At 32.8% G+C, this 24,018-nt stretch overlaps 1 protein-coding gene across 1 annotated transcript in view; it reads right to left on the bottom strand.

Annotated features, from left to right (window-relative positions):
* Positions 1–295: 295 nt before the first annotated feature.
* LOC123701726 (agrin) overlaps positions 296–24,018 on the bottom strand; it is a 56,632-nt gene continuing 32,909 nt past the window's right edge. The window contains exons 2-12 of the mRNA XM_045649234.1: positions 23,849–23,984; positions 7,429–7,569; positions 6,692–6,839; positions 6,087–6,248; positions 5,525–5,668; positions 4,966–5,130; positions 4,409–4,570; positions 3,636–3,761; positions 2,880–3,056; positions 2,184–2,342; positions 296–1,664 (exon numbers count right to left, since the gene is read on the bottom strand). Of these exons, the coding sequence (XP_045505190.1) occupies positions 1,586–1,664; positions 2,184–2,342; positions 2,880–3,056; positions 3,636–3,761; positions 4,409–4,570; positions 4,966–5,130; positions 5,525–5,668; positions 6,087–6,248; positions 6,692–6,839; positions 7,429–7,569; positions 23,849–23,897 (1,512 nt within the window). The 5' untranslated portion in view covers positions 23,898–23,984 and the 3' untranslated portion in view covers positions 296–1,585. The remainder of the gene's footprint in view (positions 1,665–2,183; positions 2,343–2,879; positions 3,057–3,635; positions 3,762–4,408; positions 4,571–4,965; positions 5,131–5,524; positions 5,669–6,086; positions 6,249–6,691; positions 6,840–7,428; positions 7,570–23,848; positions 23,985–24,018) is intronic.

Genomic DNA, 24,018 nt, shown 5'->3' with positions numbered 1-24,018 from the left:
TTCAAAGAAAAACCCGCATAGTTCCCGTTCCCGTGGGATTTCAGGGATAAAACCTAGCCTATGTTACTCGTGGATAATGTAGCTTTCGAATGGTGAAAGAATTTTTCAAATCTGCCAAGTAGTTTCGGAGCCTATTCAATTCATACAAACAAACAAACAAAAAATCAAACCTTTCCTCTTTATAATATATTTAATTAATTAATTAATTAATTTAATTTAATTTAATTTAATTAATATCAGCTTGCGCAAATAATATTTCGAGGTTAGGTTAGGAAAGAATAAAAGACATTTACACTCAGTTTTACCATTTATTTGTTTATAAAACATCGGTACAGAGATTATTATGTTTACACTTTATGGTTTACATACTCAATTATAATATTGAAGTGAAATGCGATTTTTAAATGCAATATTTTCCCACTGTTCATTGTAAAACACCCTTTATAATGACCAGTGGAAACATCCCTTATTTATGTACAAATACTAACTAATTATATAATAAATTAGAACAATAAATAAACAGTCAGAACTTAGCCTTATAATACACTTATCTAATGCCATAAATTAGTTTCCATTGCTACGTTAAACATTGAAATCCCATAGCGTTGAGTTATGTAATTTGTTCGTGAAATGGCAAGGAAATTGCGAGATTTTTTTAGTAAGTTTAAGCATAGTAAAAAGAGAGAAGTATATTATTTTCGAACAAATGAATATCGCGTCGTTTGTATGGCCTTACCCCCAGTTCATGTACGGAACACGCACACAACGCCGTGTACCGGTACCGTGCGCTCCTAAACGCCAGGAGTTGGCCTACTTCTCTTTTTATACTATGGTTTAAGTTTAATTTCTGATATAGCAGAGTCTATGACTACCTATACTTCGCTCTGTGGATTAGTTAGTCTATGGGTAGGTCTATAGTAACCTTCAAATGAGTATAGAGTCTAGAACCTTCCGGATTTATTATGCTAACTATTTGAGATAGCTACATGCCTTGTATGTTTCTAATAACTAAGAAAAAAAAACAATTTTTCAATGATTAAGAAGACAGTACAACCACATAAAATTGAGAGCGAAGTAATAAAATCTCAAAAGAATTTCAAAAAACGCGCCAAATTCTATTCATATAATTCAACCCACAATCCAAGAGATGGAGCTGATTTTTAAATTGAAAATATTTTTGTACTTAATAAATAATCTACAGACACAAATGGAAGACATTATATTTCTATATGAGAGGTAAATAATATCGTCATGTGTTGAGTTAATTTCATAATCTAGCAATATTATTTTTATAATTTTTTGCGTTATCTAAAAGACATTCAATATTGTGTACCTAATAATTCAAAGGTGAAAAATAACTAAGTCCTATTATTCAACTTTTATGATTTCAAACAATGATATCCCTAAAAAAACTTATTTGAATTACACTATTTTTAATTATTTTAGCCACGATGGTATTTATTTACCTCCCATCAGGTAAAGAATAAAGTATATTTATTTCACTATATAAGAATTGGCACTAATTGTAAAATGGTTGACCCATTGGAAGCAATGCATGACTGATGCGATACACAATTTGATGAATTTATCGATATAGATAGTTCTTCGGTTCCTCAGCGATGGGTTCAGTACATGTGCCTAGATGTTTGAGTTGAACGAGGCTTCTGTAATAAATAAAATAATATAATTAATACATTAGTCAAGTCATATAAGTCATTAGATTAGTTAATACCTCTACATAAGACGTCATACAAACCATCAAGAGAGTTTGGCCAAAGATTCTACACGAAATATAATTCTGAAATTAACATAGCATGTAGATTTAAAAGTAAAAAATCATCACCTGGTAACAAAGAAACATGGGATGATAATATCATCACAAGTCAAGATGGGGTGAATATGCTATGTTAAAAAATTGAGATTGAGTGGAACAACAAAAAATAATAAGAGAAAAAATTCCATTCTTAATTCCTTCCCATTGATATTATATCACTAGAAAATAAAAATGACCTCCACTGCTTTATAAATGATATACCGGAACTCAATCGCAATTATTAATTTATTAAACTAAACTTTTCAACTTCTTCTAACTACTACTACGAATTATTACATTAGACTTCGTTTAGAAGCGCTATCGAGTTTTTAAAATACAGAAAGAATTCAGCAACCATTTACCAACTTACCTCGATCTACAATTCTCCATCTCCAAGAAGCAAGAGTTAGAGTACGTCTTGTCGTCCGTACCGCACACGGGATCGTACTCCGGCGGGCACACACGCGCGCAGCCCGCGTATTGGAACCGCGCTAGGCAACGTTTTAGTGGTACTACGAATACGTGTTTCCTGGAATATGATGATAACATGTTGAAAAGAGTTATTTGTGTGGTATTTGGGATAGATTGGAGATATATTTTACTGTTCTAAATTTTGAGGTAAGGTGGGAATTCTGTGCAATAAAGTGAAATCAATTTTTTGCTCAATACATCGAATGTATCGAGGCGTTTCATATTTTACTTCTACCGTCGATTGAAAGCTCGACCTATTGATTGTTATTTGATTTTACGCATGTGTAAAATGGAACAGAATAGTGCTTTTAAATGGAATCAATATTCACTACAGAAATACCTACATAGGAAATTCTTTAAAAAAATCTTCAGTAAAATACAACTCTCTTCTTGCAACTGTATTGTAGGTATACGTAGGTACGAGGTTAACGTGAATATAATATCTCATTTAATAAAATTGAACTTGCAAATTATGGAAATGATAAATTTTCAACTAATGGAGGCCCTGATAAATTATCATTTAAGAAAGGCCCTTCGTTTAAAACTTTATTACATTATCTACCATAATATTTACCACAATCACACACAGACTTACCCGCAATTCTCCTTCTTCATAATACACTCGTTCTTATAAAACCGGTTATCAGACCCGCACACGAACGCTGGTGTATCTGGACAGTCGCCATGACAGAGGGCAGTGGTACGGCAGTGGGACACGGACACCGCCACTACGTGCTGGCCGCAAGTGGCCCGGCGAAGCTCACATTCCGATCTGGGGAACAATTAATAATAATGGTTTATAGCCTCGTATGTATTCATGGTAAGCATTTATTGAGCCACAGTTCATCAATAACACTGGTCAGAACAGTTGAACGTGCATTATCAACTTTTCACACGCAGCGCTACCAGCTACTTCTTAATAATCAAGTTTGTTGCGTCATAAAATAATTATACGTTTTAAATTATCATCAGCTCATTCGAGTTTCTATTCAAAGAGACAAAGCGGTGAGAAATCGAGCTGATGATGTTGATTATGATCATAATTACAATATGGTTTATTATTCCTCGATACCAGATTCCATCGAAGTTGATCATTTGTTTTTCTGGGCAGAAGTATAAAACTTGTATAAGTTTTTTAAAACGATCGAATTAACACGGGATAGCAGAATTATTTCCGCTGATAAGACTATTTCCTTGATTGATTTACTACGAACAGTATTCATCTTAAAACACCTAAGGACACCTTTTCTATATCCTTGTCTTCAGTATTTAAAAATTAAACTTGTTCAGCCTTTTAATTTAGTTTACCGAGATCAAGTTTCCCATTTGCTTCATCAGCAATAATACTCACTTGTATACATTGCCATCAGAACCGCAGACAGGCTGGTCGACCACATTGTCGCAGTTTTCAGGGCAATCGGTTTCGAGTCGCGGGAGAAGCGTGCAGTTACCAAAGTGAGCAAGTTGTACTCCTTTGCTGTGGAGATAAATAATAATTAATTAATCGTTTAATTTAAAGTCGTATAAAGTTTATCTGTGGTAGCATTTTCAACTATTTTAGAAGTGAAATTTCTTTAAGCGCGTTGAGACTAAAGAGCTAGCGCGTAAGAGCAACTTTTTTCTCCGCAACTATTTTGTCTCTCCCATCAACTCTATGGGCTAGTGAAAGTGCGGGCACGTAGCGACGCAACTCCCGAGAGACTTTTTTATTAGCCCATAGAGTTGATGGGTGAGACAAAATAGTGGCGGAGAAAAAAGTCGCGGAGACAAAAGTTGCTCTTGCGCGCTAGCTCTAAAATTTCAAGGTCGCGTCATGGCAATACCGGCACGTGATGGAGTGAGGCCTTCTTGAAATTGAATCTTGCCAAAGAAGTTTCACTTCAAACACGTGTGCTTGGCACACATGCTTTTTTCCAAGAACAATATTTTTATTCATAATATTGTTTGTACTTATAAATATTTTACCTTTTGCTTGATAGCTTATTTTCCAAATTTATACCCACCATTAGTTTATATCAAGTTCTATTTTCATTTCTTTTTGTAAATTACACAAAACAATATCCGAAGCAATCTACGTATCTTATTTCCACCTTACAGAATGTACTGGAAAGTAATGAAACTTACAGGCAAGTAGCGACCTTCAAGAAGCAAGGGTTGGTGTACACATTAGCATCAGTCCCGCACACCGGGTCCGGTTCACTGGGGCACTTCACTTTCATGCATTTGCTTATTTTCGACTTGCATTTCTCCATGTCTACCTTCTTGACTATCTTCCTGCTGTTGACGCTGTAAGATGGTTGATATTGTGATTAACTTTGTTATTATTGTGTGACATTTTATTAAAATGAATTTAGGGAATATTTAGAAATAGTTATAGATATAGTCTAGTAGGATCTTTGACTTGGTACTAGATAAATAATGTGGAACCTTAAAACAATAAATAAGGTGACGAGTGGAAAACATTCAGCGATATTGTTGGAATGCATTCAACCACAGTGAATCAAATAACATGGGGAGGGTAATTATTTCAGATAAATAAATAAAATATTTAAAATTTAAATCCAAAAATTTAAATATAATAATAATCACTATAATGAGGCATAGTGATCACTTTCACTAATAACAGCTCATCAACCATCATCAAAAATAATACGTAAACCAACACAACCAAGATAACTTACCCACAATTCAGCATCTTCATTTCACACTCGTTCCTGTAGATGTTCTCATCAGAACCGCACACCAGCTTCTCCTTCTGGTCAGAACAGTCGGTGGGACAGTATTCGCCTCCTGAGGTTCGTTCTTGTGATACGCAGAATGCCATGGGCACTTCGAACACGTGCTTACTGGAATGTATGGTTTGTTGTTAAGTCCTAGTATTTTAATGTGTTTAATTCTAAAGAAGATGTATGTCATATTTTCTTCTGTGGATTAAACTCTAGGGCAACATTTATTTATCAATTGAATTCGGGAAAAAAAAAATCTAATTAAAATTTATAAAATATACACGCCTAGCCTACTTACGCTTTAATCAATTTTTTCAGGAATTTTTAGAATGTTAAATTCGAAATTAAGTATCGTTTCATGATAAAACTGATGAATACTTCAATCACTTTGGCAAAAGTATTTGATGTCCGAAAATCTGGTACCTAATTTCAATAATTTCTGATATAAGTTTCACATCTTAATCAATTTTCCGATTTGAGTTCATTCATCTAATATGACGTAATTGATACTCACCCACAGTTAGTAGCCTTCATCCTGCAAGCGTTTGCGTACAGTTTACCATCAGAGCCGCAAGTCGGTCGTGCGACCCTCCAGCACGACTCCCGGCAATGTCGCGTCGTTTGACAGTGTTTCTTGTTTGTTCGTACCACACCTTGCCTGGAAGAGATATCTTCTTGATTATTAAGCTCAATTAGGTTACAATACTGTCCATGATGATTTGTTCTTTATCGAATGGCTGTGAATATTTTTTTTGCACGTAGTCTAACCTGTTTGCAATTTGATATGCACTTTCGTTACGTACCATTTCATTAGTTGAATAACATAGATATTATGCTGCATTCAGAATAATCTAGTGATGGAAGCTGAAGTTAGTAACGCAATAATAAAATGTACTAGGTTAATATAGAACCTATGTTTACAAAACGTTGTATATAATTGTTTAAAATGTCCAAATACATTAGTAGCACAGGAAATTGCCATCCTATTTTTCTCATCACCTAGCATTAATGTAACATTGATTAATTTATTTTATTGATGTTAGGAGATGTGTAGAATATGGAGATGATTCACGTACCCACAAGTCAAAAGCTTCATCTGACAGGTGCTCTTATACACATTCCCGTCAGACCCACAAATAGGCCCATCGAGCGGCGCCTGCGAGCAGTCCACGGGGCAGTTCTCTCGATGCGCACTGATGTTGTTACAAGCGCCTAGATGGGAGAGCCCGATGCCCACTCTGAAAGAAAGAAAAGTAAGGTATACTGATATTGTAAAGAGGAAAGTATTATTGAAGCGCAAACTTCTTTAATCGCGTTGAGAAATTTTTGGCAGAGCAAAATATTTTGAGTTCGCGTTACCAAAATGCTGGTGTTATGAAATGTATGTATGTTGCTTTTTCGGCTTTCTATGAGCAGATCTTATAACTGCTTATTTTTTGTTTAATCGAATACTCGACTCAAAAACTGCTCGATCGATTTACAAAATATAATATTTTACAGTTAGAAAGTTAAATTCACCGAATTAAATATAGGAGATCAGCGATGTTATGTATGTGCAAGCTGTGTAGTTATTATTTATGTTGAGAACTGAATTAGCCTCTTTATTTGATATCGTGGAAACTTAAAGCACTACAGAAATTAATACATAAATTTGAGCATCATTTAATACGAAAAATGTTACCTGCAGATTTCGACTTGTAGCATACATCTATTGAGATAAGTTCTTCCATTAGTGCCACACACCGGGTCCCTCTCAGAGGTACATCTGTGGTCACATTTGGAGCCTTGTGCGCGGGAGCATGAGCCTTGGTCGGGTGCTAATCGTACTCCTGGAAATTGAGCGAAATATTATTTTAAAAAACTGCCAGTAGGAAAAATAATAAGTGTCTTGTTAAATTTGACGGTTTGAAATAAAAGAAGTGTTAATTCAATTAATCTGTGTTTCACTCGTAATCTATTCACATTATTAACTATTATGTAAGTATGTAGAATAAGGAAAAATATTTCCAATTCATCGTCAGAGCTTCAGACATCACCAGAACTAGAACTAACAATGTTTAATTTAAATGCTTTCCAATTCAATTATTTTTAATAAGTTATTATTTTTTATAACAAAATAACCTTTTGACGATTAATGGTTCCAGAAAAAAAAGCGGTTCTCAGAGTATTTTTTTACACCATTCACATTAAAAAACTTTTATCTATACTTCTATACTGTTATTAACTATAAAGCTGAAGAGTTTGTTTGTTTGAACGCGCTAATCTCAGGAACTACTGGTCCGATTTGAAAAAATCTTTCGGTGTTAGATAGCCCATTTATCGAGGAAGTTATATCATTACGCTAAGACCCTAACGCTAAGGAGTGGACCCACGCGGGTGAAACCGCGAAGGGATGCTAGTAAGATACTCCAAACCTACCTTTGCCACAAGTCTTCTTCCTCATCTCACAAAGCGATGGGTAGATGTACCCATCAGTCGCGCAAACTGGCTCCCCCTGTAACGCTGGCCCACAGATCCGGGGACAGGATGCGTCCCTTGCCCCATCGACCCAGGATAGCGCTGGAACAAAAATAATACAGTTTTGAAATTTTATCAGTATAGTTGCATTTGCTAGAAATAATGGACTAATATTATACGGACTAAGCTTAAGAGTAAAGCTTTTTTTCTCTCAGAGACTAGAATTGTGCACCTATTAATTGGTTATTGAAGTATGTTTGATAAACAATAACAATTGGAAAAATGAAACAATAAGTATGATTTTCCAGAACGATACGGTAGTGAAAAATTGGACAAATTTGTATCCTAGCTTAGTTGAATTATTAAGTACTAGCTTTCCGCCCGCGGCTTCGCCCGCGTTTTCAAAGAAAAACCCGTTCCCGTAGGATTTCCGGGATAAAACCTATCCTATGTCCTTTCTCGGGTATCAAAATATCTCTATACCAAATTACATGCAAATTGGTTCAGTAGTTAAGGCGTGATTGAGTAACAGATAGACAGACAGACAGAGTTACTTTCGCATTTATAATATTAGTATGGATAAAACACACTGGATAATTTATTATGTCAATGTATTAAAAGCCATTGACACATATTGTCAATGAACCTAAATGCATACATGAAAATTGATAATATGAGAAGTTTTGTTAAATCAATAATCAATGTTCAAGTATAAACGTATAAATTCAAGCCATTTTCGATAAATCCACTACAGAATCAGCGATAGAGATTATAATTTAGTAGCAAATTCAGTGGGAATTAAATATAAAATATAAGGATAATTGTGTGAAAACACGCGAGGCGTCGCAACATCTCACCACTAGATGCCACTAGTCGATAGCAATCGCCACGCATTGTCTGTCTGGTGGCCAGTAAATAGGAGCTTTTACACAGAACAGTAAAAACTTTATTAGGTAAATACATTTTTATTATTATTATGTTTTTTTACGCAATCTATACTAATATTATAAGGCTGAAGAGTTTGTTTGTTTGTTTGAACGCGCTAATCTCGGGAACTACCTGGCCGATTTGAAAAACTCTTTCGGTGTTAGATTATTATTAGGCCAACAGGAGCGGAGCCACGCGGGTGCAGCCGCGCGGTACACCGTACCTACAGCTAACATACCTACATAAACAAACTAGACAAAAACTGAAGAACTGAAAGAATTCGATATTTGTTATTTTTGAAGTAAAACAATGAAAAATACATTTTACAAAAAGGTTTGTATACGACCATGAAAACAAAAATATACAAAAACTACAAAAAAGTATATCGCTAGTTCTATAGCCCCAAGATTCCAACATGTAGGGGAAATACGTACAAAACGACATGTATGGACAAAATGACATAGTCCCCTTATTTCAAAATTGGCGGGTTTTAGCTACGTCTCCGCGACTGTATCACGTGACGGCAGCCATATTTACAATCCTGTCAGACGTTGAGCATCATTCTGACAGTTGCGCCGGAGTTACCAGTTCAAACTTGTATCTCGCCTTCAAAAGTTTATTTTACAGGTCTTTTTTTCCTATTTTCTGGTGAGTTATTTGTTGTTATTTGTAATTATTTGTATTTAAATCGATAAACTACGCTAGTATCCAGTGATTTCGATTAAGTTTATTGAAATCATTAGTTGTTTTATGGAATTATGATTTTTATTTGTTTTTCGGTGAATTGGGACAAAATGACATACATACAAATTGGACAAAACGACATAGTATGCCATTTTGTCCATAGTGTTTCTGTTAACATAATTTTGATGATTTATTTTTTGGGTGTACCTAGTACTTATTGATTTATTTATAATTTTTTAGGTGATTATTGGTGGTAATTATTGCTAAAAATAGACCAAAGGATCCACCGGCAGAAAAAAAGAGACAGGTTAAAAGAAAAATTTGTAATGATGATGAAATAAATATTTCTGCTTCTAAAAACGCTCAGAGAAAAGAATCAGGGAAGAAATTGAGAGCATCGAGGCAGCGTAGAACTGCTCCGAAATATGATGGCTCAAGAAGCGAAGATTTAATCTCATGCGAGGCCAATGACGACGATAGTGACTGCGCTTGCATTTATTGCAATGACCTCTTTTCCAATTCTAAGCCCGGCGATTTATAACTTGTTACCTTTGGGCTCATGCGTCATGTGCTGGTGTCCCAAAGAAGACCAAAGGATTTGTTTGTGAACTTTGCTCTTAAAAATTTGTATGTCATTATGTCCTTATCTTATATGTCATTTTGTCCATACTATATGGACAAAATGGTTTTTGTTATTAGTTATATTTTTTATTATTATATATTTTATTATAGATCCTACTTAATTAATAGACTGTGTTACTGATAGCCAATGAACCTAAGATGAGTATAAACGATTGAGACTGATTATAATGCCATTAAATAAATAAATATGATTGAAAAACAAAACACCCTGTCATTTTGTCCGTACTTCCCCTATAGGTACTAGAAAACTCCATTAGGACGAACCCCGGGATGCAACAGCAGTCTATCAGACAACTTTTATTTTTTCTATCATTAGGCATTACGTGAATTATGTGCACATGGCTACTTGCGATAATTTGTTTTTCGAACCTATGGCTTATCTATGGCTTTATTCTTTGAATACTGGCTGGTTATGTCAGTTGGAATGATAATAAAAAAAATTCAAAAGCTATATATATTATATACTGATTATATACCTACATATATATATATTATTATCTATGGATTTATTCTTTGAATACTGGCTGGTTATGTAAGTTAGAATGAAATAAAGAAATAACGAATATTGAAAAAAAAAATTCTAGTTTAAAAATTAATTAATTATGATTAGTGTACAAATTTTTTAATAAATCTGTCCATTGAAAGTGTGTCAAAAGCATAATAAGTCGGTTACATAACATACAGACAGACAAACATACAATCATACAGGTGAGTATAATAATAAGCGTGTTAAAACAAAGGAAAGACTTCCCGATAAATTACATACTATATTATTCTACTAGCTTACCGCCCGAGGCTTCGCCCGCTTTGTCTAAAACCTAATAAATTATATACTAAAACCTTCCTCTTGAATCACTCTATCAATTAAAAAAAAATCGCATCACAATCCGTTGTGTAGTTTTAAAAGTTACAGCATACAAAGGGACATAGGAACAGTCAAAGCGACTTTGTTTTATACTATGTAGTGATGATGTTAAAGACTTCGTAAAAGGAAACTCCTTCACAATAAAAGTTGCATAAAAATATCTATAAACTTTTTAATCATTCATAAATTATACCTGGATATAAATTTTAAACCATTATAAGGAAAACATTAAATTCCACTGTTTTAGCACTTCAGCGGTGTTTAAAATGTTTATAATTTACGAGATATTTCATGTAATTGATGCGTAATTGTTGAAGCGCTTTAAGATTTTTCTAGGCGTTGTATTTATAAATATGAAGTATCGACGTTGGTAGATAAATTATGATAATTTGAATGGAATCTATGTTCTTTCTATGAATAAAAACGTTTCTTTGAAATACGTGTGTATGCAGAAATTTTATTTTATGATCTTTATTTTTTCATAACAGAAAATGTGAAAATTCGAATGAAAACTTTCAATGTATCGCCCTATAAAATTTCATGCAAGCGGTCAATTTAAACATAAAACCAAATACTTACTTAAATATTTTCTAGCAAAGTAAGTAAAGTAATAACTTGCTTAGGTTTGCTACTTACTACTTACTACTTTGCTAGAAAATATTATAGTAATTTCACAACACACTTAGTGTATCGATCTTTACCCATTTTATCAATGGCGAGATTTCCTTTTAATAAATCAACGACACCGATACTTGATTGGGATGTGACCGCATTCCACAACTTTCAAGGTTGGTAGGGTGCTCTATATTTTGTTTTTACGTTAAAATGTCAAACTCTTGGATATAGGTGGTTATCCTGTACATCTATGTTTCCCTAGTACTGAAAAGTTAATGATTATAAAATAACTAGCTGTGCCTCGCGGTTTTCCCAGCTGATAAAAACGACGGGAAACATTTTATTTTAACGGTCATGAAAAAAGGCTGTTTGAGCGTAGTTTTAAATATTATTTATTACAAAGTTCATCCAAATCGGAGCTCTGATTACTAGATACAAAGATAGTAGGATGGTAGAAAATTAAAAAAGAAATAATACATTTGCAATAAGTATAATATTATTTTCTAGGGTTTGATTTTACGCGAGTATTATACATTTAGAAATTAAAGACTTTTTAACGGATTTTAAACAAGAAGTCTGCGGTATGTGAACACACACTGGACAACAACCACTTCATAAGATTTGACCAACCACAAATCCTTGCCAGAGAAAATAAATTTTTTCCAAGACTTGTGCGCGAGGCTATTGAAATTAAAAAACATCCAAATTTCAATAGAGAAGATGGTTTGAAACTTTCTAACACCTGGGATCCTGTTATTAAGAATTTAAAATCCCATGTCAAACGTACCAAAAGACTAGAAGACACGATCAGCCAATACTGCCAACATCCGGAAAAATACTCCAGATACCAACTACGGAGGAATAGGTGGAGGTAGTTCACAAATAACAATTTTTGAATGACCATCAAGACGTACAACATCTCAGTCTCCCCGTGACCACGCTCGCTGTAAAGTGTTCGAAACGTCGGGAAAATAATAGAATGAATAAATCGCGTTTAAAATCCGTTAAAAAGTCTTTAATTTCTAAAAGTATAATATTATTATGTTTGAAATTATATTTTATTGCTTTATTAATTTTGTAGAAACTGAAACATAATAATTGCGTTGCAATATTCGGTAATCTATACATATAATAAATCTGTAGAAGGGTCAATTCTGTACATTGAAAATATTGAAAAAAGGGTGTTACTGGATCGATTCCAAGCCCAAACATGTGATTAAAAAAAATTTTTGTCTGTCTGTCTGTCTGTCTGTCTGTCTGTCTGTCTACTGTCTGTCTGTCTGTATGTTCAGGCGTCACTTGAAAACTAACGGTTCGATTTCGATGAAACTTGGTATAATTATACCTTATTATCCTGGGCATAAAATAGGATACTTTTTATCCCGGAAAAATACGTAGAAAAAAATATCGTAATTTTTCTTAATTTTTCCCTGCGGACGGAGTCGCGGGCGGAAGCTAGTACTTTAATATTTTATTTGGTTGAAAGTTTGTCCTATATAATTATAACAAGCTATCATTAAAAAACCTTTATCAATAAATCAAATTTTAACTAATTTCGAGAAATCAAATAATCGAAATTAATATGCATAAACGTAATTGAGTTAACCGCAAACCAAGATTAATAAACAAAACAAACTTTCCATACCATAAATAAAAAACATCCAATTACATACAGAAAACGAGTTTATTTAATTAAAGTACCAGGCGCGCATATCTTCATAGGCGATCCCGTTTGGTGACCACACTATTTACCATGTCCGTCACGGTCCCTAGTAAGAGATTACGGTACATTCGCATGCAAAACGTGTTGTCACTTTCTCTTGGATGAAATAGAAATTGCCGTGTCAATGGTATTTGTGCAGCTCTCGAGATGGCTCGAATGTTACTTCGAATGCACTTTGCGATTTAAAATAAATAAAAGTTTACTGCGATTTTCATTTTGGTACTTTAGGGAAAGCTATTGCGTCCATCATGGGTGGACTCAAAAACTTCTTAAATGTTGATTTAAAACATTTAGGTAGTACAAAAATAAAAGGCATAAACAATAGAAGTAAATTAAACGTCGAAATTAATAGTTTCACCATAGAGTTTCACATTGGTTTCACAGATACATTGTAATTTCCTGAAGTAAAATTACTAAATAGTTAAATCGTAAAATACCTACATACTATTGTAGATCAGACCCAACCGACCATTTTTGTGACTAACAAACAAACATACAAACGTAGATACATCATAGCTTTCGCTTTTGTACAAATCGTCAACAAAAACAATCCTCAATCGATTACGTTATACAATTATCTAACCTAAGCAAAACCATGCGCAAAAACTAGCCCCACACCTAGTAGACTACGATCTGTTCTACTTGATATCAATTACAATAAAAAGTAGAAGATTTAGAAGCAGTCGAGACAAGTTTACGAACGTGCTCTCTGACTATAAAGATAACTCAATAAATTATAGCAGTGAACACTTAGCTTTAGGTAAGGGTTGTTACAATACATTTTTAACCGACTTCAAAAAAAGGAGGAGGTTATCAATTCGGCCGGTATGTTTTTTTATGTATGTACACCGATTACTCCGAGGTTTCCAAACCGATTAACGTGATTCTTTTTTTGTTCGATGTGGGATGGTGTCGAATTGGTCCCATAAAAATTTTATTAATTTAATAATTGTGATATTAATTTTTATTATATTAATTTTATTTGTCGATTAATTATTTTTAACTCTATGATATCATTGATAATGACTGTTTAATTAGCAATGATGGATAATTTATTGAAATAAATTAAATGGTTGTCGACATAACAATGAGACTCAAATAAGTTTATAGTGTACGTCTAACATTATTTTTAAATATGAAAATTAGCAATCATTGACATAAAAATTTTTATTTTGGAAATCTATCTGAATAGGGCTTGCATAGGTGTAAGAATGTAGTCCTGCACGGAAAATTTATCACCATTAAGCAACTGATCATCAAAACATATGTGGAATACATAATTCCTATACCTAACAGAAAACACAGAATTTCTCTTCCATTAATATCCATAAAACATTGTATTATATTTGCATTAGAAACACACAATACATCATGAACAGTTCTAAGTCGAAATTATCATTCCTACAGCGTTCTCTTACCATTTGTCATCTAAATGATTCAGGAAGGGACAGCCCTAACAAATGATCGCGTTTACACCGTGGGCGAAGACAGGGACTGCAACGCGAAACCATTTATACTGTTTGTAGTTTTGTGAATTGTATCCTTCGATTGTTTATTTGTTGCGGTGTGATAGATGGCCGTGGTGTTCACGCAAGGGTGTTAAATTTATTTTTGAAACATTTTGTAGAAATAAAGGTTATGTGAAGAATATTTAAATTGATTCAAAAAAATCTGAAATTAATTTCTAATAATTACTTCAGAAACATTAATTTAGGCAAAATTTAATTTTTAAGACTTAATAATTAATATCCTGAAAATTGTCATTTCGTAATAATTTAATTATTTTTTTTAGTGTGGTTTTACATGCAATGTTTAGGGCATGATTTAGTTAAAGAATAATGAAATTTAGTTAAACAATAATATCACTATAATTATATCAACAGATGCAAATAAAATAATACTATTGTACTATAAACTTTTACCTACTTTACAAATAATAAGTTCGCGCGATTTGAGTTATGGTAAAGTTGAGAAAGTTTTCGTTTCCCTGGATCTAATAACTTTCACAGGCAATAAGCAATTTAGTATGAAAATGCAACTGCTATTTACCTTTCTTTCAAATTATTTTTCAATAAAATAAAATATAAATAGAAAATCATTATAAAGTATCCATAAATTAATGGATCCAGTAACTAGGCATTAATGTTTATTTACTTAATAACCGGACTGCAACAAAAAATTGAAATTGCATTAAATTTTATACTATTTGTAAATAACCGATCAAATTAAGCATTTATGTTAAGATATTACTAGCTTTCCGCCCGGGGCTTCGCCCGTTTTTTGAAAGAAAAACCCGCATAGTTCCCGTGCTATTTCCGGGAAACCTATCCTATGTGTTCCTGTGAACCTATCCTATGTCCAAGTTACCCTCTATATGTGTGCTAAATTTCATAGTAATCGGTTCAGTAGTATTTGCGTGAAAGAGTAACAAAAACACACACACAAATCCTCACAAACTTTCGCATTTATAATATTAGTAGGATTCGCCTAACTGTAGTGTCATAACCAAGTTATAACAATACTTGATCAAGTTATCAAGGCAAAGCTAAATGTATAAAGGAACTGTCACATTTCTGTGTAACAAACTATCAAATTCTTATAATATTACTAGCCTACCGCTCGCGGCTTCATCCGCTTTGTCTAAAACCTAATAAATTATATACTATTATAAAACCTTCCTCTTGAATCACTCTATGTATTAAAAAAATCCGTTGCGTAGTTTTAAAGATTTAAGCATACAAAGGGACATAGGGACAGAGAAAGCGACTTTGTTTTATACTATGTAGTGATGAAAATTTTATTTGTATGCTCATAATATACACAAGGAAACTGTTACTCTGATCACTTGTTTACTATAAAATTAAATTTGACAGCGTTTCGTACATTATTTATAATGTTAACCTTCCGCTCGCAGCTTCACAGGTCATGGAAATTTTTATGGGAATACTAGAAAGTCACCCTGGCTTCGCCTGTGGTACATGTTTATGTTTTCTCTTTACCACAATCATCCTCATACTTTGAGGAATATTTAAAAAAAAATAATTAACGAAATAGGGTCAGCCGTTCTCAAGTACTTACCAACACATAATGCGATAAATTTTTATATTGTAGATGATTTTTCACAATGGTAAATAATAGCATATGTCACTATCTATATTCTTATGGATTTGATGATCCGACACATTATGAACCACGTTGTTGAGATCTCTTATTAGAAAATTAAGAGTTTAGTACATGTGATAATAATATGCAGATTGCAGCATACTATTATAGATATAGCTTTTAGCCTAATCCTACTAATATTATAAATGCGAAAGTTTGTGAGGATTTGTGTGTGTGTGTGTTTGTTACTCTTTCACGCAAATACTACCGAACCGATTACAATAAAATTTAGCACACATATAGAGGGTAACTTGGATTAACACAAAGGATAGGTTTTATGCCGGAAATCACACGGGAACGGGAACTATGCGGGTTTTTCTTTGAAAACGCGGGTGAAGCCGCGGGCGGAAAGCTAGTAAGGTTATAATTTCCATTTTGCATTTTCAGGTTAAATAATTAATAATGTTTATTTATTTTAGAAAGAACGAGAGCAAAATAATGGACAACTTAAACTAAGTATTAAAGTTTCCATACAAATCTGGCAACACCACAACGTTTCATTTCACTGCTCGTAATTCACAAGTGCATCGCAGAGAAAGTTAAAAGCTTATTAACCCATTTCGACTTCGATAAACCGTTTTAAACTAATATTTGCCCGCGGCGTTTCTTGCCACAATTTCACTGCATATTTCATGAGATAAGTTGTCCAGTTTGTTGAGTATGAGGTTATAATTTAAATTTACCTTAAAGTAAACTAATCCATTCGATTTATCAGGTGAAATAAATTATAGGGCCTCATTTTTATAAATACTAGACTTTTCTTCTTGAATCACACAACCACATCATAATCAGTTGCGTAGTTTTCAAGATCTACAGGGTGTAATCGTTAAGTGTGCACAGGCATTATTCCGTAACTATAACAGATATCAAAATACTTTAAACTGATATTGAAAGTACTACTAACCTAATGAGTAAAATGACAATAATAACTTTTTAAAAATAAAACGGGAAATACCCAAAAAATACTTGGTTTGGTAGCTTTCATAACGGAAAACATCATTTACATTTATTGAATCACTCATGTAAGTAAAAAGCACAAACATAACAATGTGAAGATTTCTCTTTTATTGTATGAAAATAACTACATAATTAAATCATTTTGTTCTTACACTTTTATTTTTATTGTTCTTAACAGCGCTAATTGAATAAAAATCTCACGATACATAATGCTGCATCGATTTTTACAAAGTGGTTTAAGTGGTTTGTCGTTTTACAAGCTTTTTATAATGTTTTATGATTGAATGTCATAAAAATAATATCATAATAATTATTAATATCATGTTAATCCATACTAATATTATAAATGCGAAAGTAACTCTGTCTGTCTGTCTGTCTGTCTGTTACTCAATCACGCCTAAACTACTGAACCAATTTGCATGAAATTTGGTATGGAGATATTTTGATACCCGAGAAAGGACATAGGCTACCTTTTATTGCGAAATATGTACCACGGGCGAAGCCGGAGCGGACCGCTAGTCTTTAATATATATAAATCTCGTGTCACAATGTTTGTCCTCAATGGACTCATATACCACTTAACCGATTATAATAAAATTCGCACACCATGTGCGGTTCGATCCAACTTGAGGGATAGGATAGTAAATCGTTTTAGAGAAAGCGGGCGAAGCCGCGGGCGGTAAGGTAGTGTTTACATATAGCTTTTCGACTATAAAAAGACAAAATATCAGACTATAACATCCATTTAAAGTTATCACTAGCTGTGCCCCGCGGTTTTACCCGCATTGCTTCGCTCCTGTTGGTCCTAACTCCTAACATGAATAGCCTTATAGCCTTCCTCGTTATATGGGCTATCTAACACCGAAATATTTTTTCAAATCGGACCAGTTGTTACTGAGATTAGTGTGTTCAAACAAACTCTTCAGCTTTATAATATATGATTGTATTAATTAAAGTTAAAAAAAAACTTTTTAAATCATTTCACATCACTTTTCGTTAATCATCAAGCTTACGAAAGTTTTTAAACAGTCTTAAAAATTAAATGTTTGAACTAATTATAGAGGTTACAATTAAGAAACCATAAGGTAGGTACAAATCTTTTTCAGCCATCTCAAATTTCGAAGAAACATGTACTTATTAAAATTCACCTACATCGTCCTGTAGCAGTCAATTTTAAATATCCATTGATTGCAATCAACTCACGAGTAAATTTTAAACATCTCGATTTAATTCCCCTTATCTTTTATCCAGTATTTATTTCTTACGGTAAAGGAATCTGGGGCTTACGGTATCCGAACGTTTTGGAGTAACCACAGGTTTTAAAACACTCCACTACATAATACAAAACAAATTCTATGTCTGTCTGTTCGCGATAAACTCAAAAACTACTGCACCGATTTTCATTCTATTTTCACTAATGGATAGCGAGGTTATTATAGTTTTCGAAAATTATTTTCAAGTCATGGACAATTCGGAAAAAGCTGCAGGCGGAGACCTAGTTATGTATATTTCAATGATAAGGAATGTAGATAAACTGTTGGCATATCTCCTATAACGAACCTGAAACCTTCAACTTCGAAGCACTAAGCCACTGCACTCAAATCATGTACCACATCTAATATATTATATTATAAAGGCGAAAGTTTGTATGGATGTATGGATGTTTGTTACTCTTTCACGTAAAAACTACTGAACCGATTATAATGAAATTTAGCACACATATAGAGGGTAATTTGGATTAACACATAGGATAGTTTTTATCCCGGAAATCCCACGGGAACGGGAACTATGCGGGTTTTCCTTTGCAAACGCGGGCGAAGCCGCGGGCGGAAATCTAGTACATAATATTATCCATTTAAAGAATAATAATGTTTACTTACAAAATTAATATTCACCACGCGTTGCATACCAATTAGTATTATCTTAACGATAATCGTATTTAGCTATTTTCCCGTAAATTATGTGAAGGCGTATAATCTTTTATGTAATCAGTTAGAGAATAATGTCTTTATATTGGGAAGTACAGTTATACAAGTCATATAGACTAAATTATTAAAAAAGTGGGTCATTATAGACTCTAGAATTATATTAAGTATTATCTGTGCTATAGACATATAAGTTTGTATTAGAATAATTGATTTTGTTTTATGAGTAGAAATACACAGTGTGACTTTTTCTTGTTGTAAAGTCTCATCTAACAAATATAAATTATAAAGCTGAAGAGTTTGTTTGCTTGAACGCGCTAATCTCAGGAACTACTGGTCCGGTTTGATACATTATTTCACTGTTAGACAATATATCGTGGAAGACTATAGGCTATATTATTATATCATCACGCTAAGATCAATAAGAGCGAAGCAATGCGGGTAAATCCCCGCGGCACAGCTAGTAAAATAATATATTTATTGTACAATTACTTTTCGTATATACATATACAGGGTTACTTGAAAAACACCAGCAACCTCGCAGGACAAGATAGCTAACATCATAAGCAATAACATTTGTTCTACGACTTTTGATAATTTGTTAGATTTTATTTTCATACAAAAATAAATATTCATTTAATTTTCCGTTTGAATATTATAAACTGTACGCCTCCCAAAAATTTTGTAAACAAGAAACGAACGAGAGGGGGAAGGGGGCGTCGCGTCGTCCATCCGATAATGAATAGAACATAGACTTACAAATGTTAGGAGAGTACAATAAAAGTTTAAAGAATCATTTAAAAATAATTTATTGCGTTATGCCAAAAGTCGTAGAACAAATGTATAAATGTTCCCATAATACAATCTCAACATAAATAATTGATAGATGCTATTAATAAACCAATCATTTAGTATAATTACAATAAAATTAACATAACTTTCCAATATTTTACAATTATTTTAAATCAACAGATTCCTTCTATCAAGTTAATTCAGTTTTAATCGGTGTAAGTTTGTGTGTAAATAGAATTATCAATATAATCGTGAATGCAAATATAATGATAACTAGTCGAACAACTGGTTTGGCGACAAGTTGCGAGATTTATCGAGAGTAAATATAGTCGCCTATCTATATCTATTTATAGACAAATTCTATGTTAAGAAATCTTCATGGGTAGTTAAAATTATGGTTTGTACATAGATATGTGAGAAACTGTTATTAAGAGCCATCACTACATAGTAACACAAAGTCGCTATCCTCCTATATGTGTATGCTTAGATCTATAAAATTACGCAACTGATTTTGATGGCGTTTTTTATAGTTAGAGTGATTCAAGAGGAAGGTTCTGGTATGTAATTTATTAAGTTTTAGGCAAATCGGGCGAAGTCGCGGGCGGAAAACTAGTTTATAATAAAAAAAAAACAGTTACCTAAATTAATACAAGAGTAATTGCTTATCCGTTTGTGTTGTTTGTAAGATTGTTGTCACCAATTTCTTAACACTTGGTTTATAATTAACATTCATAAATAAGGTAAAAACCACATATTCTGAGATATTTTTTGTAATTTTTTATATGGAATTATTTTGAGATTGTTTATAATTATGGGATTTTAAGACAATAACAGAATACTAATTCTATGTACATATTTATATCTCTAATTTAATGTATAAAATTGTACTCAAATTCAAAAAAAGCTCAGCATTCATGTTATAATTAGAATCGGAAACAAACTAATTAGATAAAACGTAATTATAGTTATAACTAATAATCGGAATAAACACATTATCGCGAGTACAGTAAGGATAAAAACGATGTGGGTTAACGCGGAGATAACGACATGAGTTATATCTTATACAGCGTGTTCAATTTTTTTTTATTGCAGTAAATATTTATGTATAGGAATCTATTTAATTGAGTTGAACGTTATTTACTATAAAGTGTGTTTTAAAATAAACACGGAAAAAGAGTGTAGTTTTCGTTTTAAACTATAAATAATGAAAACTCAATTAAGGTACTTATATATATCGTATTTTCCTTCGACTTTACTATAACATTACAGTAAACGAGTAAACATACAGAAAAATACTTTAAGATAGCATAGAAGTCAGAAAGTACCAAAAGTTTTGGTATATGTGTTGCGATTATATTTTTTAATACCCCAATTAAATATATTTATTAAATAACAACAAAACATGGATTACTTATATCAATTAAAATATTTATATATTAAAAATATTTCTTCTTCCCTCTAAATAAATTAATCTAATTAAAAAGAAGCACCCTGTACACACATACCGCTAACTTAGCAAAAACAGGCTCAGTGTATCAACGTACGTGTTACAATGTGTTACATTAGCTCGACGCTCTGTTTTGACAGCTCCTATTATCAGCTGTTTAACGGACCGAAATTACAGGTTGTTCTCAAAAGCTTATTGATTGATTAAGACCCAATTTTATTCGCAAAAAATAGTGTTAAAGTTAATCTGTATAATATGAAACGAATGGGATTCAAGAAGAAATTCTTCAAATGATTTATTTAAATACGAATTGACATACTTTTTAGCGATTGAGCGTAACGAATTACTAAATAAAGAGTGTTGTGCATGTTCCGTGTAGTGGTGTTTTGTGGCATATAGTATACTAGCTGTGTTCCGCGTTTTCAACCGCATTGCTCCGCTCCTGTTGTTCTTAGCGTAATGATATGGTATATAGCCTATAGCCTTCCTCAATAAATGGGCTATTTAACACCGAAATAATTTTTCAAATCGGACCAGTAGCTCCTGTGATTAGCGCGTTCAAACAAACAAACTCTTCAGCTTTATAATATTAGTATAGATACATTCTTATGCATTTAATAAAAATCGATTATTTAAATATTAAAAACAGATACTTCAATATAGATATAGATACCCATGCAATAAATGCCTTAAGCTTTTAAAAATAAGATATTAGATATGTAAACACAGGTGAAATCTTTTACGCAAAACAGCTGACCGAATCTGGAGAAAATTTAATAGTCGAGACGAAGCCGAAAGAACCGAAAATACTTTATAAGAACAAAAATATCCAGAAATACCCTCAAAATATAAAAACGTCGCAATTGAACCCACGACCTTCGTAACAATTAAACCATTTAACCGAGAGTTCGAAATAAATGATTCATTGAAAGCTATTAAAAGGTTAAACACAACAAGGATCAATATAATCGATTAATGTCACATTAACGGTTATTGGCAGCGCGTCGATCACGATCTATCGATCAATGATCCAGATGATTTATTGTGAGTGCGGCATGAATGTAAATCATTATGAATAAATGGAATGTAGAACAATATATAACAGGTAATCTTTGTTTCTTGGTAATACTCCGTTGGTTCAGTGGTTAGTGACACAGGTCGTGGATACGATTCCCAACAAATACAATTATTATATTAATTTGACTGCCCGGTTGGCTTGGTTGGCAGTCCCCCTGCCTTTCAAGCCAGAGGTCGTGGGTTCGATTCCCACCCAGGGCAAATATTTATGTGATGAACATAGATGTTTGCTCTGTCTGGATGTTTATTATCTTTATAAGTATTTATTTTTTTTTTTTATAATATAATATGTATGTTTATCAGCCATCTGGTTTCCATAACACAAGCTAAAGCTTAGTATGGGATCAGATCGTGCCGTGTGTGAAAATTGTCCTGAAATATTTAAAATTTTAAATAAAATACTATTGCACTAAATTGTATTAAGGAGTCAAGTCGGAGGCTTGCAGTTAAGAAATTGATTTTTTTAATTTATATGCGCATGTTGATAATATCACTGCTCGAAACGGTGAAGGAAAACATCGTGAGGAAAACGACATGTCGAAGAATCAAAGGTTCGACGACACGTGTCATCTGTCAACCCGCACTTGGCCAGCGTGGTGGCTTACCCTCATCGTAAACCCGTGTCCCAGCAGTGGGAACACAATATATGAGCTGATGATGATCATTGTACTAGTAATATTATAAAATAGCTGCGCCTCGCGGTTTCCCCCTCGTGGCTCCGCTCCTGATCTTAGCGTGATGATATATATTATAGCCTATAGCAGCTTCCTCGATAAATGGGCTATCTAACACCGAAATAATTTTTCAAATCGGACCAGTAGTTCCTGAGATTAGCGCGTTCAAACAAACAAACTCTTCAGCTTTATAATGTTAGTACCTATAGATATAAATAAATATAGATGCGAAAGCCGCAAGTGAAATTGCGAAATACATTATGTAAATAAATAGAAGGTTTTCATGTAACATTATTGTTTTAATATTATTTCAGTGAAAGCAACATAATTATTCACGTGAATATTCGATACATTTGGCTTTATTTCGTGTATTCGTAATCGAATTTGCATCTGCGAAAATTTAATCAACGCTATATTATCAATGATGAAATGTTACATTTGCATAGTTCAACGAATCGTATTTAATTAATTATACAACTGAATTATTAATGTTTTAGGAATTAAAGTATATAATAATGCAAATAATTAATGATCGTCATTTGTTTTGTAAGAAAGTTAAAACAAGGATTAAACCATATTTTCAATGTCAAAGAAATCACTATAACAACAACTATTATTTATTATCGAAATATTTTTTATTTCCTTTTAATATTTGTTTATTTAAATAATGTAAGTAATAGGTAGTTTTTACTGTAATAAGCAAAACGTGTGACGAGGTATGTATAGTAGATCCTAAACGGATGATTCGATTTGAATGTGCTTTTAAAACGGTCATCCTGTGAGTAGGTTCTAGTCTAGTAAATATTCAAGCTATCATATCTTTTACTATTTAGTTTTAGTATTATTTTTGCATTTTTATTTGATAATTACCTAATTAGTTAAAGTACTTACCGAACACCAAAATAACAGCTGCTGCGATGAGATGAGATTTGACCTCCATTTTGAAATCACTAGTTTATTACACACAAGTTCAAAATTCACTAATTTGTTTTGTTCACTGGTAGCATTCGGTCATGATGTTCGGCTCCTGTAACAAGGAAAGAGGAAAATTAGTTTAAATA

The sequence above is a fragment of the Colias croceus genome, chromosome 22 (assembly GCF_905220415.1).
Source record: "Colias croceus chromosome 22, ilColCroc2.1".
Classification (NCBI taxonomy): Eukaryota; Metazoa; Arthropoda; class Insecta; order Lepidoptera; family Pieridae; genus Colias; species Colias croceus.
Note: the sequence above shows the minus strand (reverse complement) of the source record. Positions and strands in the feature narration are given on the sequence as shown.